The sequence below is a fragment of the Anser anser genome, assembly GCF_964211835.1.
Source record: "Anser anser genome assembly, chromosome: 2".
NCBI lineage: Eukaryota > Metazoa > Chordata > Aves > Anseriformes > Anatidae > Anser > Anser anser.
The window spans coordinates 125032445-125046653 of NC_139721.1; the positions used below are offsets into that span (position 1 = coordinate 125032445).

The following is a 14209-nucleotide window of genomic DNA, read 5'->3' on the forward strand; positions in this document are numbered from 1 at the left end:
AAGAAGAAAGAAAAGCATGAGAAACATATATGTAAATCACTTTTTTTGCAGATTTAGTCTGAACCACAATGAAAATAGTTGGAGATGTGGATATGGAGGTACTCGAATAGATTCTTGCTTTGACTAGAGACATAAATACTAGCCTACCTTATATTGTTAGTGAAATATAAAATCAATGTGGCATCACAAATAACCCAGTTCCTTTTCATTCTCACATTAAATTTGTTATGGATCATCTGTAAGGCTCTAAATCATCAGGAATGTTGAAGATGTGGAAAAGTTTTTTGAGGACCCTGGGACTAAATTTTCAGAAAATCTTGTTAAGATGTTTTACTGAAAAATAACGTCATTAAATGTGTACAACTTGGTCTTGCATGTCTCATGTAGTGATTTTTTTGTTTGATTTGCTGCTTGATTTGGTTTTCTTCCTTATAATACAGCTTGCAATATTAGAAAATTGTGAGCTTATATGCTTTGTAGGACATGTTGCTCAAGAATTTGGCAATGATTTTTTGTTTTGATTAGTTATTTAGACGATTGATTGTTTTTTATTTTGTGGTCAGCTGGTTAACCTTTGAGAGCTATGGTAGAATAAGTCTGAATCACTGCTCACGTGTTTGTGGTACTGCGTCTGTCCATTCAGCTGGAAGGTCGGTTTCTCAAGGAAGGAAGGATCATAATGGTTTTCTTTTAACTTACGTTTGGTCAGTTCAAAGAGTTTGTAAGTCTCTGCTCATGCATAAGAGGGATCAAATCATCAATGCTACAAAATAAAAATGGTATCCAGGGAACTCACCGTTTCAGCACAGTGAAGCACAAAAGTTGGCGTTTACAGAATGGAGCAGGGAATGCTGTCTGGACAGGAATAGACAGCATCTGCACAATACCAGTTATAAATCAGTTGTTTCATTTACTATTGCTAAAGAATTTGACTTCAGAATATTGAAAAAAATGTGTCCTTTTTTCTGAGGGGCTTTTTGGTTCTGCTGCTTACCTTTACAAAGCTGTAAAACGTTCATAATTTGCAGAGCAATTTTAGAAAGATCCTGTAAGTAGATTAGATTTAGAAATGTTGATTAGAAGTGACTTCTGCTCAAACTTCTATTTGGAGCAGGACAATCACTAACATTGGATCAGGTCAGTGGCTTTGAATAGGAACTCTACCACTTCTATGAGTAACCTCTTCCATTGCTGCACTGCTCTCCTAAAGAAAAACATTTTCCTAATGATCCATTTGAACCTTCCAAGAGGCAATTTTTGGCCTTCTCTATCTTCTGCCACTGCTGAGAATTTGATTACATCATCGTTGTAACTCCTTGTAGTTGCAGGCTCCCAGTATTCCCCTTAACCTCCTGTTTGCCAAAGTAAGCAAGCCCAGCTCAGCCCATCCTCCAGACCTGTAACCAGCACAGGAGCCCTGCATTGTACCTACTCCAGTTTCTCCAGCGTCCTTGAGCTGATGGCCTAAAATATTACTCAAGGCAAGGCCTCAAGAGCACTGAATAGAGGTGGATAATGATTTTCCTGTATTTGCTGACCACACATTCCTTCTTAGGCAGCCCAGAGCACTATTTGCACTTCTTGTGAGGGTAGTGCTTTGTTAGTTCACATTCAACCCAGCAGCCACTGTAGCCTATGTAGCCTTTTCAACAGGCCTGAAACATAGCTAGTTCCTTTCCTGTCTATACTGCTGCATTGCTTTTTTTCTCCCCAGGTGCAGAATTTTGCACTTCATTAAGTTTCTTAAACAGAAACCTCAAAAAAGTTTCTTTTGCTTAGGCCTCCAGTGTCTCATGGTCTTTCTGAATTGCAGTTCTGATGCCTCCCAGTTTTGCATCACCTGAAAATCTACTGAATATGCATTATGTCCCCTCATCTGAGCTGTTGCTGAAGATACTAATCAGTATCTCTGTAGCAGTCCATGAGTTACTGTGCTAATTTCCAACCACTAACTGGATGTAATGCCATTGACTCAACCATTTGAGCTTGGGGGAGGCTGACCAATTTTCAGCCCATCTACAATGTTTTTGTTCAGCCCATTCTTCCTCACGTTGTAAATGATGAAACTTTTGGAAATGTGTCAAAAGCCTAAATGCAGTCAAAGTATATTGCATCCACTTCTCTGCCTTCATCCGCATGACCAGTCATTTCATCACGAGCGTGATTTGCACTTGGTAAATCCTTGTTGACTTCTCTTGATTATTGTCTTGTCCTTTGCACGTTGGAAATTGTTTCCAAGAGGACATGCTCCACGAATTCCAGGACTAAGGTGAGGCAGTTTCTTAGATCCTCCTTCTCCCTTTTCTTTAATATGAATGTAAAATTAACCTTTCTCCAGTCATCAGGGTTGTCCTGTAATAGCAATGATTCTTCATGGATGATAGCAAGTGGTGTTAGAATCACATCATCAGCGCTTTCAGCACCCATGTGTGTATCTCGTTTGATTCCATATATTTGAACACATTTGGCTTCTTCGGGTATTCATCAACTTATTGCTCTCCCACTCATAGCCATACCTCTCCTTCCCAAGCTGTACATGCAGAGGTCTAGCAGCAGACTTTGCCTAAAAAGCTATAGGCAAAAATGGTATTGCTGCAGACTTCCATATCATCTAGTATTTTGTTATCTCCCCTAAAAGCAATAGATGGACATCTTCTTTGAACCTCCTTTTGCTGCTATCATACTTGTAAAATTCCTTCTTGTCACCCTTTAATGTCCCACATTAATTTTAGCTCCAGCTGGACTTTGTCCTTCCTAGTGTTGTTCCTGTGTCCAAGCAATGCTTGTGTGCTTGTCCTTTGTTTCCTGTCATTGTTTCCACACATGGGCTTTCCATTTCCACAGTTTCCATTTCAATATATGCTTTTATCATTTTAGTTCATTAAGAAACTCCTTGCTCAGCCAAGTGGCCTTCTGAATACCTTCTCCATAAGTGCTGCTCCTTTATGTATTTCTGGGTTAGGTCCCTGTTCTATGGCAAATTAAACTTCTAGTCCTTTGCACTAGATTAGCAAGCCTGTTAACAAAGATGTTCTTCCCTGTCTTTGCTAGGTGTATCTATTCTTGTTTTAAATTGTCCTTCCTCATCAAATGAGGTGTCACAATCAAAGTAGTCCAAGCCCTGCTAGTGCCACCAGATATGTAGCCATATGTGTGGTCTGTTGGATACACCTCCTGCTAGCCAGGCTTCTCCCTTTTGCCACAGGATTAAAGAGAAACGATACAAGGATTCCTGTCCCATTCACCCTTGCCCGAGAGCCCTACAGTCGCTTTTGAGGTAAAATGGTTTCATATCACCACCTAATTGGTGTCTGCATGAAAAAGCAGAAAGAAATCAGAACATTAGGTTACCCCAAATAGTCTTTCTGCAACACCACAAATTGAGGCTCTAGGCAAGCAACAAACCCTCCTAGGCGAGGGATCTGGCTGGCATACCCAAAGAGAGTCACCAACCACTCACTGCCACTGATCACTTTGTCTTGGTAGCTCTCTGATATGGTGTCCAATCTGGATTCTTCCTCTGAGGGAGCTTGTTCGTCCCCTCTGCTGCCTGGGCCCTGCACCATTGGCCAGCCTCCCTGCTGCCAGAAGTCACAAGCCTCCAGTTTCCATTCCCTTAGGAGTGCATGTCTTTTTCCCATTCCATGAGGCCTCAGTTGCACCTTCCCTGTCAGCGGCATAAACTTTTGCACCTTGAAAGATCTTGTCAGTCTCCTCTTTGTCGTCCCCGATGCAACAAAACGCACCAGCTGCTCCACACCTGCTGCAGCAACTCTAGCAGAGCAAACCTCCCACCAGGGTGGTCACCCTCAGGGCTCCATATGCACCGAGGTTGGCACAGCACTGCAGGTGACTGGCCCAGCAAGGGCAGGAGTTATGTCTTGTAGCACGTCACCACCGTTTGGGTGTTGCCTTCTTATGCAATCAGTACATCTGGGTCTCTTGTGTGTCAAATGCCAAGTTAACTGCCTTGCTTATTTGTTCGTCCTGCTGGCAGCGCTCCTTGGTGCCTTTCCTGAGGGTGCCAGATAAATAAGAAGCTCAAAGTGCGTTCACTCAGCCTTTTGCAAGATTTCCCACTTGGCAACAAACCTCTTGCACTTTCTGTGAGCTCCTGGCCACAGTGCCTTCCTTTGTAAGCACTGGGTATGCTGAACGCTTCTGCAGCCCGTGCTAGATTCCAAATGAGCTGAAGGAGTGGTACTCAGCACCAGCCTCCCATGCCAAAGGAAAGGGAGTACCTTTCTGTACTCTTGTACAGTTGAAAAGGCTCGTTTTGTAATCTGCTCAAGTGGATAGAGCTGTCCAAAAACATTTAAAAATCAATTTACTGCTGTTGTGGTCCGTGAATAAGAAAAAATAGTGTGGGAAACATGGAAATTTAAATTATGTGAAATTAAATTTTCTTATTCAGTTGTAGAAGATAAAATGGTTTTCTATTACTGACTAATGTTTTTAGGAAATTGATGTTTATTTATAGAAAAATACTCAAATACTGTTTCCTTTCCCCATCTTACAGCTAGATTTGTAGTGAACTGGCAATTTAAAATTTGTGGTAGATTATTTCTTCCAATTGCTAGATTTCTGTATGTAGTAGGAAAAGGTCTTCTTCAGGGGCATTTCTTGAAGAGCTTGTATAGGCTGTGACAGAACTGCAGGCTTTAAATGAGGTTAGTCTTTCAGAATCCATAAATTGCCAATATCAAATCAGTCCCTTTGAGGCTTAAATTGACAAGAGTATGAGGGTGGGTAAAATAAGGTGAGGGTTTATTAACACAGGGAAATAGTAAAGAAAAAAATTACTTAATGTCTGTAGGTTATAGGTGCAAGGAAAAAGTGCATAAGGAGAAAGTGATATTGCTGGATCTTGCAAAATGCTACTGTTTTTTTCAATTGCTTTTGGATATATGCTGTATTAGTGCTAAGTTTCCTTTTCTTGCCTCTGTGTCTCAGTTTGTGATGAAGATTAAGATCACTTGTATGTTTAAATCAAGATTGATTCAGGCTGATCAGTTTGGGAATTTTTTCATTTGAAATGTAATTCACACTTATGTTCAGCAATCCCCATCAAACAAGGATATGATAAGACTAAAAGTCCTAAGAAAAACAGCATGCTGAAACGTTGCTTTGCCTTTATCTTTTTGAATTCAATTGCATTCTTAAATAAAATGAAACAAAATTGCTTGATACTCTATGTGTTTAAGCTTTGAAGGATTTTTTCTTAAAAAGCGATGACTTTCTCTGCCGTATGGTCATTAAGTCAAGACTGGATGCAAGTGTAGATAGCAAAGGCGTTCAAAGAGAAATTCTTCATTGAGGTAGTTTCCATTGCATATACAGGTCATGTGGCTTAAAATTAGGCCTTAAAATCAAGAATCTGTTTTTAAAAATTGTATTTTAAATTACACTTGATGTATCTTTATTAAAGAAATCAATAATTCAAAGTAACTTTTACAGTATGTGAGCTGCAAATAGTTTTCACCTAAACAATGTATAAGAAGTTTTGTGTTATTGCAATTGCCTTGGCATAGAAGTGCAGGTTTTTAATACAAGTAGAGCATGATGTGTGACACAAATAAATATGCCAAAATTTATAATAGTAGTGCACCCTTGAGTGTGGCATTAGGTCTCATTAAATGTACACCTTAAAATAAAAAGGAATTTTTCTGAGGTGTCAAACAGATTGCTGTAAAAATTACTCTGCCGGAAGTGTGTATTTTTCTCCTTGATAATTTTTTTTAATTATTGCTGTTGTACGGTGTTTCTGGAAAAGAAATAAGAACTCTTAACCTTTCATGAATAATGTAGGAGAATGTAGGCAGTTTTTTCTTAGATTCTTTAAATGAAAAAAGGGTAGTATTAATAAAAATTGAAAATTTAAGACCAAACCCTATTTCCATGAAATAACAAAATAATTTAAAAGTCTTTTAATAAATACATCTGGAAGGTGATTCTCTTTATTTCCAAAATTTGCTGAAGAACAAAGAATTAGAATTAGAAGACATCTAAACATGTCAAGGGTTAGCTTACCAATTTTACTGTATATCATAAAAAGGTGTTTGTTTATTTAAAAATGCTAATAATGTTTTAATTGTAGGAGGAGGAATTGGAGGCCCAAATTTCATTTCTGCAAGGACAGCTAAATGACTTGGAAGCCATGTGCAAATATTGTGCGAAGATGATGAACACACACCTTGGTAAGTGCAGTATCCTCTATTAGCCTGCTAATCTTTGCGAATGCTCTTCTGATGTTTGTATTACAACTAAAATAATATTTATGTAGTACAGTGCATATTATTTTAAAAGTCACAACGAAAATTGAATTAATGTACCCAGTTGTTCTATCAGATTCTGCCAACCACTGTACCTTCATCCTGTCATACCTTTAAACTTGAGAGTGTGTTAGCCACTGATGATGCTAAGAAAAAATTACAAGCATTTTAGCACAGATGGTCTTTGTTCTTAAGATTTATTTTCTTGTAAGAGGCTTGCTAGAACTCACAGCTCATTTTGTAAGCCCATTTGCAGTTCAATAGTCCCAGAACGATACTTGGTGCATGTAGTGATAGCTGTATAAAAATCATATACTTTCATTAAATCTAACACCTGCACGGTCTATGCCGATCACCTTCTTTATGTAAAAATGTGCTACTGTAGGCAGACTACTTTGTAGTATTTTGCTTAGACCAGGAGAAATATATTAAGGTAGGAGTTATATTAGGAAAATAATCAACAAAGACTCTAATCTATAATTTGATTTATATGTTGCCAAGACAAATCAGAGAAAGTAAACAAAAAGCTTCAGTCGATTCAGGTATAAATATACTTAGCTAGGCTTTGATAAAAGCAGCAATTTTAAACTGTTGCACCGAAGTCCAAAAGTTACTATATTTAGTTATGTGCAGAAAGGACTGTTGTTAAGAAATCAGGGCACAACTGCAATAATTTTAAGATTTGTTTATAGCCTGCAACATCACAGTCCAAGCAAAATAATTTAAAGTTGAGTGTTTCAGTGGGTAGAACTAAATATGTGACACCTAAATTTACCAGATCAAAAATATCAGATGTGAAAGCCACGTTGTACTTGTATTTTCATTTTCTTTTATGTGAGTGTCCGTATAATTTTAGTAGCCACTGTTAAGATCCAAGGAAAAGCTATAAATACTGTGTTATTTGAAAGTTTGGAATCACAGCCTTCAAAAACCAAGGGTAAACTTCTAAGCCCAACAGCTTTATTCTGGTGTAGTGGGTTGCTTCTGTGAGGGCATCTGGGCAATGATGAGACTGGAGGCAAGCTCAAGGCGTTATTTGCGACTGAAAGGATGAGGGAAAGAACAGTGTGTCAAGAAAAAAAGCTAAAGTTTCTTTCTTGGCCTACTTTCGGGGCCAATAGTCTCCCACAAGCAGCATGGAGCTGCTTCCTACCCGCAGACAGGGCAAACTGCCCCCTGCGCACCTCTGGCTGTGGGTGTGCGCTGGGTGTACCAGCGCTGCTTCCAGAGCCCTCCGGCCTAGTTTCTCCTAGCTGACTCCCTGATCTTCTCCACAGTATTCCTGCACATCTTGTCAACACCGTGGGCTCTTAACTTTGTAAACTTGGGTTAGACTAATGCATTTAAATCCTGTAGAGATTAACAGCTATGCATGTGTCCTGGTTTCAGCTAGGACAGAGTTAGCTTTCCTCCTAGTAGCTGGTATGGTGTGTGATTTGGATTTAGGATGAGAGTAATGTTGTGGTGCTGAGATGCCACCAACGTTCCCAGTTCCTGCTTTTGTAGCAAACTGAAGAGGTTAGGTGTCCCCAGATTAGCTAGCAGATAACCCATGGGAAGGCAGAAATAAAACCACCATGATATTAGCCCGTATGACCTGAAATCTGTCAGTCACATTCATCCTGGTGATCTGAGCAGCATGTGCCAGCAGACTGCCCAAGAAAATGGATTCTCTATAGCACCAGAGAGCACCCGCTGAGGATTATCTCCTGTATCCATCACTTCTCAGGGCTTGAGGGAATGGCAGCAAAATAAAACTCTGAAAATATCTGGTCATTTCTGGGTCAGAGGAAAGGTTAGGAAGGGCCAATATTGCAACTAGTCCGGTACTCCCCCAGGTATCTCTTACCCATGAAAATGACTTCATTTCAGAGACCACAGAGCAGATAATAATGAGTTATATTGCTCCTCTTGTAATCTTCGGGACACTTAAGGATGTTATTTCTTCCTGTAAGGCTGAGTTTTTCTGATTTCATGACCCAGCTTTTGGCTCTTGTAACTTTCTCGGTAACAAGATTGAAAACCCTCATGTATCTTAGCTATATAAAGTGGTCAAGCAATCTCTCAACAGTATCTTTACTTTGGGTTGCTTTTTACACCAGATCATTTTTGTGGTCTTCCTTTGAACTTTTCAGGGTTTTCACATGCTTTTTGTAGTGTATTAATCAGATCACAATAAGCTGTGCTAGCAGTAGGCTCAGGAAAGTGGTCATTTAACAAAGGGAAGGTCATCTGTGTACTTTTACATACTATTCTTCTTTTTAAACATATTTAGTGCAGCATCACATTAGTGCACTTTGATACAGTGGTAGGTTGAGGTGATAATCCACTATGACCTTTAAAATTTTGTGAATCACAGCTTTCTAAGCACACTATTTTATCCTGTTGGCATAGTTAGGAAACGTTTATTTCCATATGTGTTTCTTGTGTTTGATTATGTTAAAATCCATTTGTTGTTATTTGACTTTTTAGATGAATAATTCAGGTTATTCTGCAACATACTATGTTTTCTGCCAGCACTATAAGAAAACATATACATTTAATAGTTGCCTGAATTATTTATAAAAATACATGTAAAACTTGAGGAGCTCTACAAAACCAATTCCTTAAACAAAGAATTAGATAATATTTTTAAGAATTATTAGTTTTCAGTCTAAGTTTTACTTTTTAAATTCGATAAAGTTCTTATTGAAAACATTTTTAGATGGCTGTTTAAAACAGTTTGTGCAAACTTCATTACTCAATTTATACTCTTTTTCCTGTATTGACTGCACTACATTTGCAGGTCACTTTTTAACAAAACAATATTAATTCTAGCTTATGAAATTGCATATCCAGTGACCATTCACTACAGAACTATTCAATTTGCACTATAAATTAGAATATCAAACAATAGGATGTTCTTTCACTTACAAGAGGGATCTTGATGACAGTCAAGGACAGTTACTTCATGACAGATATGTTGCATTATAGCTCTGATATAATCAAGATAACCATGAAGTCATTTGTTCTGTTTTGAATCCCTAGTAATTTATAGTCTATTTATATCAAATCCAGTTATACCAAGTGTATCTTTATATGATATCTTTTTAGAAAATAATATTATTTAATTAAAATCTCAGTCAGAATTCTCCTTTGCCATAGAAAGTTACCACATTTCTTTACCAAGAACATTGTATTTCTATAGGTTTCAGCAAATTACTGCTAATATTGTATTTTCTTTGCATAGTGCATGAGGAAAGACCACAGGGATAGAACAGCATTTTTTATTTTGTTCATATATTCAAAAATGCTTTCATTAAATGTTTATCTGTTTCCGTAAATAACACATACAGTGTACCACACAGCAATGGCATAATTAACTGCTTGTAATATCAAGGGATGTTACCATGGAAATGAATGATGGTTCCGAAATATTACTACTTAGTGCTGTGTGTAGAAATTAGAAGCAGTCTTTTGATCAGGAAAACAGAGGAAAGTCATTCTGTGATACTTGTCTCTTTCTTAGGGCTGAGCATCAGAAAGAGCTTTAATTTTCTTCCCCCTTTCCCTTCACCACTGAAGCATGGCTAAGGTGGAATGCCTTTTAATGCCTCCAAGGACAATTGTTGAAATTTGTGTATATAAAACTGGCAGCCAGGAGGCAGATTTTGCTTCTGTTACAGCCCTTCTCCACCAGCTTGTCCTAGACTTTCCAAAAAAATAAAAAAAATTCCTTGTGTTCAATTTTTCGATTAATGAAATGAAGACACATCCAATCTTGTAAGACTATCCTGTGGCTTTGGTCTTAATATAAACGCAGAATAGTACTCAGCTGATAGTGAAAAAGTATATTTGCCATAGCTATTACTATTCCAGCATTATCACCGGTATATTTTCCTGATGTTTCTTTTTCACATACACTGGCCCTTTTCAGGAAATAATATTGTTGCGTGTACCTTTAGTAATGAGGTAATGTTCTTCAACATTTTTCTTTCTTTGAGGCATTTTTCTGCTAGCGCACATAAACACTTCAAGGCTCAATGATTCAGAAAGCTGTAATATACTGGTTAAATATTGCAATATTGTAACCTGTCATAATGTTACTTATTTTATGAATAATTTTGATTGCTTTCCTCTTTTCTCTTGACTATGTGGAAAGAAAATCATCAAAGTAGCAAGTGCATTCAGAAGAATATTTTTCCTGGTAAATGTGACCTTTGTCTGATAGAGCAGATCATGAATAATTTGTCTAAGAGATACACACTCAAATATCACTCAAAAGGCACCACAATATCTGCTGGAAGGCTCCTCTCTTATCCTTCACATTCGACTTGGGACTGATTTTGAGGTCTTAGTTCGGCATGGAGCGAGTCCAGAGGGTCTCAAACAGCAAAGGTTCATTATGTCCCAGACTTAAGACAACACAGTATCGTTAAATGGCAGTTCAAATGACAGCAGTTAATAATACTGCCATCTGAGATCTGCTTTTCTAGAATCTTTAGAGTCTGGAGCCTGTCAGTACCAGCCCAGGATTAAAGCACAGTGTCTTAACAAAAAATGAATTAAAGCTCTGGAGAAGTATCAATCCTCCATAGGCAAGCACTAATAGGAGAGGTTGTGAAGGATGTTTATGAGCTTGCCAGGTTTGTTGCAGAAAGAAAACTGATGAATTTTTAAATGTCATCTGTTTATAAGGGACAGGAAACAATCCATCATCACAGTTCTTAAGACTGAAGGACCTGACATTAGTTTCCAGCAGAGATATAGTTTCAGATCTCCAAGTATTTAAAAGTTTACCAAATAATCAACACGCGTAGTACAGGAAGTTCTTTTCATGAGAGGCAATTTAAAGGAACATTGGTTCCATGTTAACTCGGATATGTGGATCTTTATATAGAAACTATTCTCTTTTGATGGGCAATTCATCAGGTTATGAAAGTACAGAAACTAAGGACATTCCACACTTGCTTTGCTTAAGGGCAGCGCTATGTAAATGTAGGCGGGTTGCTTCCACAGCTAGCTGAGGTCCAGGAGCAATTTAGCTGCTCTCTCACAGCATAGAGCCTGAGCTAATAAGCCCTGTGGACTCATAACAGCTCTGCAAAGAGCTAGCTCACGTGGTTCAGCACAACACCCTAGAAATACGTGCAAAGGTACCCAGTTACACAGAATAAACATATGTCTGCCTGGTTTTATTAGTTTCATCTTCGTTCTGGCACAACTTAACTTGAGCCAGCTGCTAGACAGACATTCATGTGGGTCTCTGAAAAACATTGCTCAGTATCCAGGTTTTTAAATCACGTCTTGTCTTGGAGGCAACATCACTAAAACCTCTCAGCTCTGACCTGCACCTAGTAGGTTTACGCTTGAGCATGCTGGCTTAGCTGAGCCAAAGCAAATAAATCCTTCTCTGAGCTATCTGTACCAGGCTGGTTGAGTTGTCCTTACGGTGCATTTTCTAATGTTTCTGCTATCTGTAATATGTTGCTATGTCCTTCACCAGTATTACAGTACATCTCTGGTCCTCCAGTATGGATTATAGAATGGAGGTCGAAAGGTGAAGTTTTCATCCTTCTTCTTTTAAGTGCCACTGAAATGACATGCTAGCTCTAGGCTTTCATATGTAGACTACATAACTGTACTTTTTTACAAAATGCCCAGAAGTTACAGCATCACAGTAAAAAAATAAAATAAAAAATATTTAAAAAATAACAACAAGAAATATAGTCTTTTACCTAACTAAGTGGCTTACTATTCACAGAGAGCATCTCTAGGATATATCCCTGCCAAAGGCATCAGGAAATTCTGGCAATTGTTAGACTCACTTACACTTATACTGCCTGACATGTTCCAGATAAACATTATTCAGAAGATTCATTAAACATAGTTCAAAGCCACCTTTTCACTGTAATTATTGCAAACAATGAGCACAGAACAAAAAATATAAAAATACAGGAACAGAAACTTACAGGATATAGTTGGTGCATAATTTAAGTCACTGTGTGAAATAGCACCTTTAAAACCTTAATTAGATTGGCTTCATCCATCCCTCTTTTAACAGTCAATGGAGTTGTTACAGGGATGCATTTCATTATAAAGATCACTTGCAGTGGGGGAGGGAAGAGGAGGAGAGAGTTTATTTAATTGCTCATTATTTAGAGGCTGATATATTAGTCAATATAGATCTGGGTGCACTGCTTGTAAAAGGTCTGCACTATAGTACTGAATTCTTGGTTTATGTATCATGTGAAAAAGGGAAAGGTTATGAAATTTTTGTAAGTATAAAATGAAATTATTCTGCTGCCCTGGGTTGAAATGAAAATGAAATTTTTTTTTTTTTTTTTTTTTTTTTTTAGGTAGTAAGTACATTAAATGAGTTCCCTCATGCTTGGGACGTAAATAAAACAATCCATAGTTCACAAATTCTGTGTGATTAGAAATGCTGTAAGTAAAAAAGGCCACATCAAACAGAGTCCTTTGAGTCTAAGGGGGTTGCTGCTTTGGTTAAGATTAAAGATGTAAAATAACCTATAAAAATCATGTACAAATACAGAACATTAACAGATTTATTAAACAATATGGGAGTGGTTACTGTGAAACAAATATTTGTTATATAGCTTTGGATTCAGATTCTCACTTCTGGTCACACTCTATTTATAAATATATATGTGTTTAGGAAGAATGAAAATGTAATTCTTTGTGCCCCGTGAATTTTAACCACCTTTTTGTCTCTTAAAGGTAACTCTTAAGGTCAAAAACACACAGTTAACCAGTAGAGAGCTGCTTTCTTTCTACAACTGTGCTAATCCTGAAAGTCCCAACTGTGATAGGCACCTACAAACCCTTTCATCCCGGCAGTCTTGATGAAAAAGAGATTTAAATAATGAGGCTTACACACCCCATCATTACCTAAATTAACACCTTTCCTTGCAAGTTTCAGCAAATTCTTGTCACAGTGTTTAATTCCATTGATCCTCTTCCTTCACTTCTTGCAGTGAGCATCTCCCTCCTACTGACAACCACTGACAATCCACCCTTTCTTTCCCAGCTTCTCTCAGGCATTGGATTGTCTTATGATGTTATCTAGCAGTTATCTAGCTTATCATATATGATACGTTTCTTTCACTCTTCACCCTTTGTTTAGCCTTCCATTGTTGCCCATCATGTTCAGAACACATGCCATTCTTTCGAAGAAGGGCATAGAGCTATTTGAATGATGCTAGAAGCCAACTTTTCTCATTGAAGAGGACTGCAGTAGGTAGGTGGACCAGGTGATGTGGAAAAGTTCCCATCTTCAGAACAGAGCAACAGCATGACTCAAAACTTTTCAGTGGGAGCAAACAGAAAGTCAGCAAATCTATCAAATCTGCGCAACAGATTCAAAATCACAGAGAAAAAAAAAAAAAGGAAACAGGAAAATTACTTTCCTTTAACATGTGTTTATAATTGTTTTTATTAATGGGAATGTAACTACACTTCACAGCTGGGATTGACTTTCTTTTCAGTCATAATCTGGGATCAAATCCAGTACTATTGTCAATAATCTACTCCCAAGGACTTCTGAGTAAGTGATACAAATATGACTCAAGGCTTGCAATATCTTTCTTTTTTAAGTGAAAGCTAGTGTAAATTGGAATCTCTTCTACTAGGCACAACAGTTTCGCGTACAACTTGTGACACTGCTGAATGGACATATTGTAGAATTCAGTGATTTGTGACATCAGACCTCTCCAGAACAATAAACAGAACTTGCAGTCATCTTACCCAAAACCCAGATGGATACCCTACCCTCCATGGATACCTGAAAAGTCTTAAAGAGCATAGCATTGGTTTTAGCAGTAGGGCCCTATCTTCTCATGGCATGTTTGACACAAATGTCTTCTTCTGTTACAGAAATGCCATAGATGTAAAAGGTTAGAAACAACTGTTCACAATGAACAGAGAGGCTATAGTTA

General features: G+C 37.9%; 1 protein-coding gene across 6 annotated transcripts in view; it reads left to right on the forward strand.

Annotated features, from left to right (window-relative positions):
* TBC1D5 (TBC1 domain family member 5) overlaps positions 1-14209 on the forward strand; it is a 320497-nt gene that overhangs the window by 289069 nt on the left and 17219 nt on the right. For all 6 annotated transcript variants that reach the window (XM_083824309.1, XM_083824307.1, XM_083824305.1 and 3 more), the window contains one exon: positions 6098-6197. In XM_083824309.1, coding sequence (XP_083680435.1) covers positions 6098-6197 — 100 coding nt within the window. The remainder of the gene's footprint in view (positions 1-6097; positions 6198-14209) is intronic.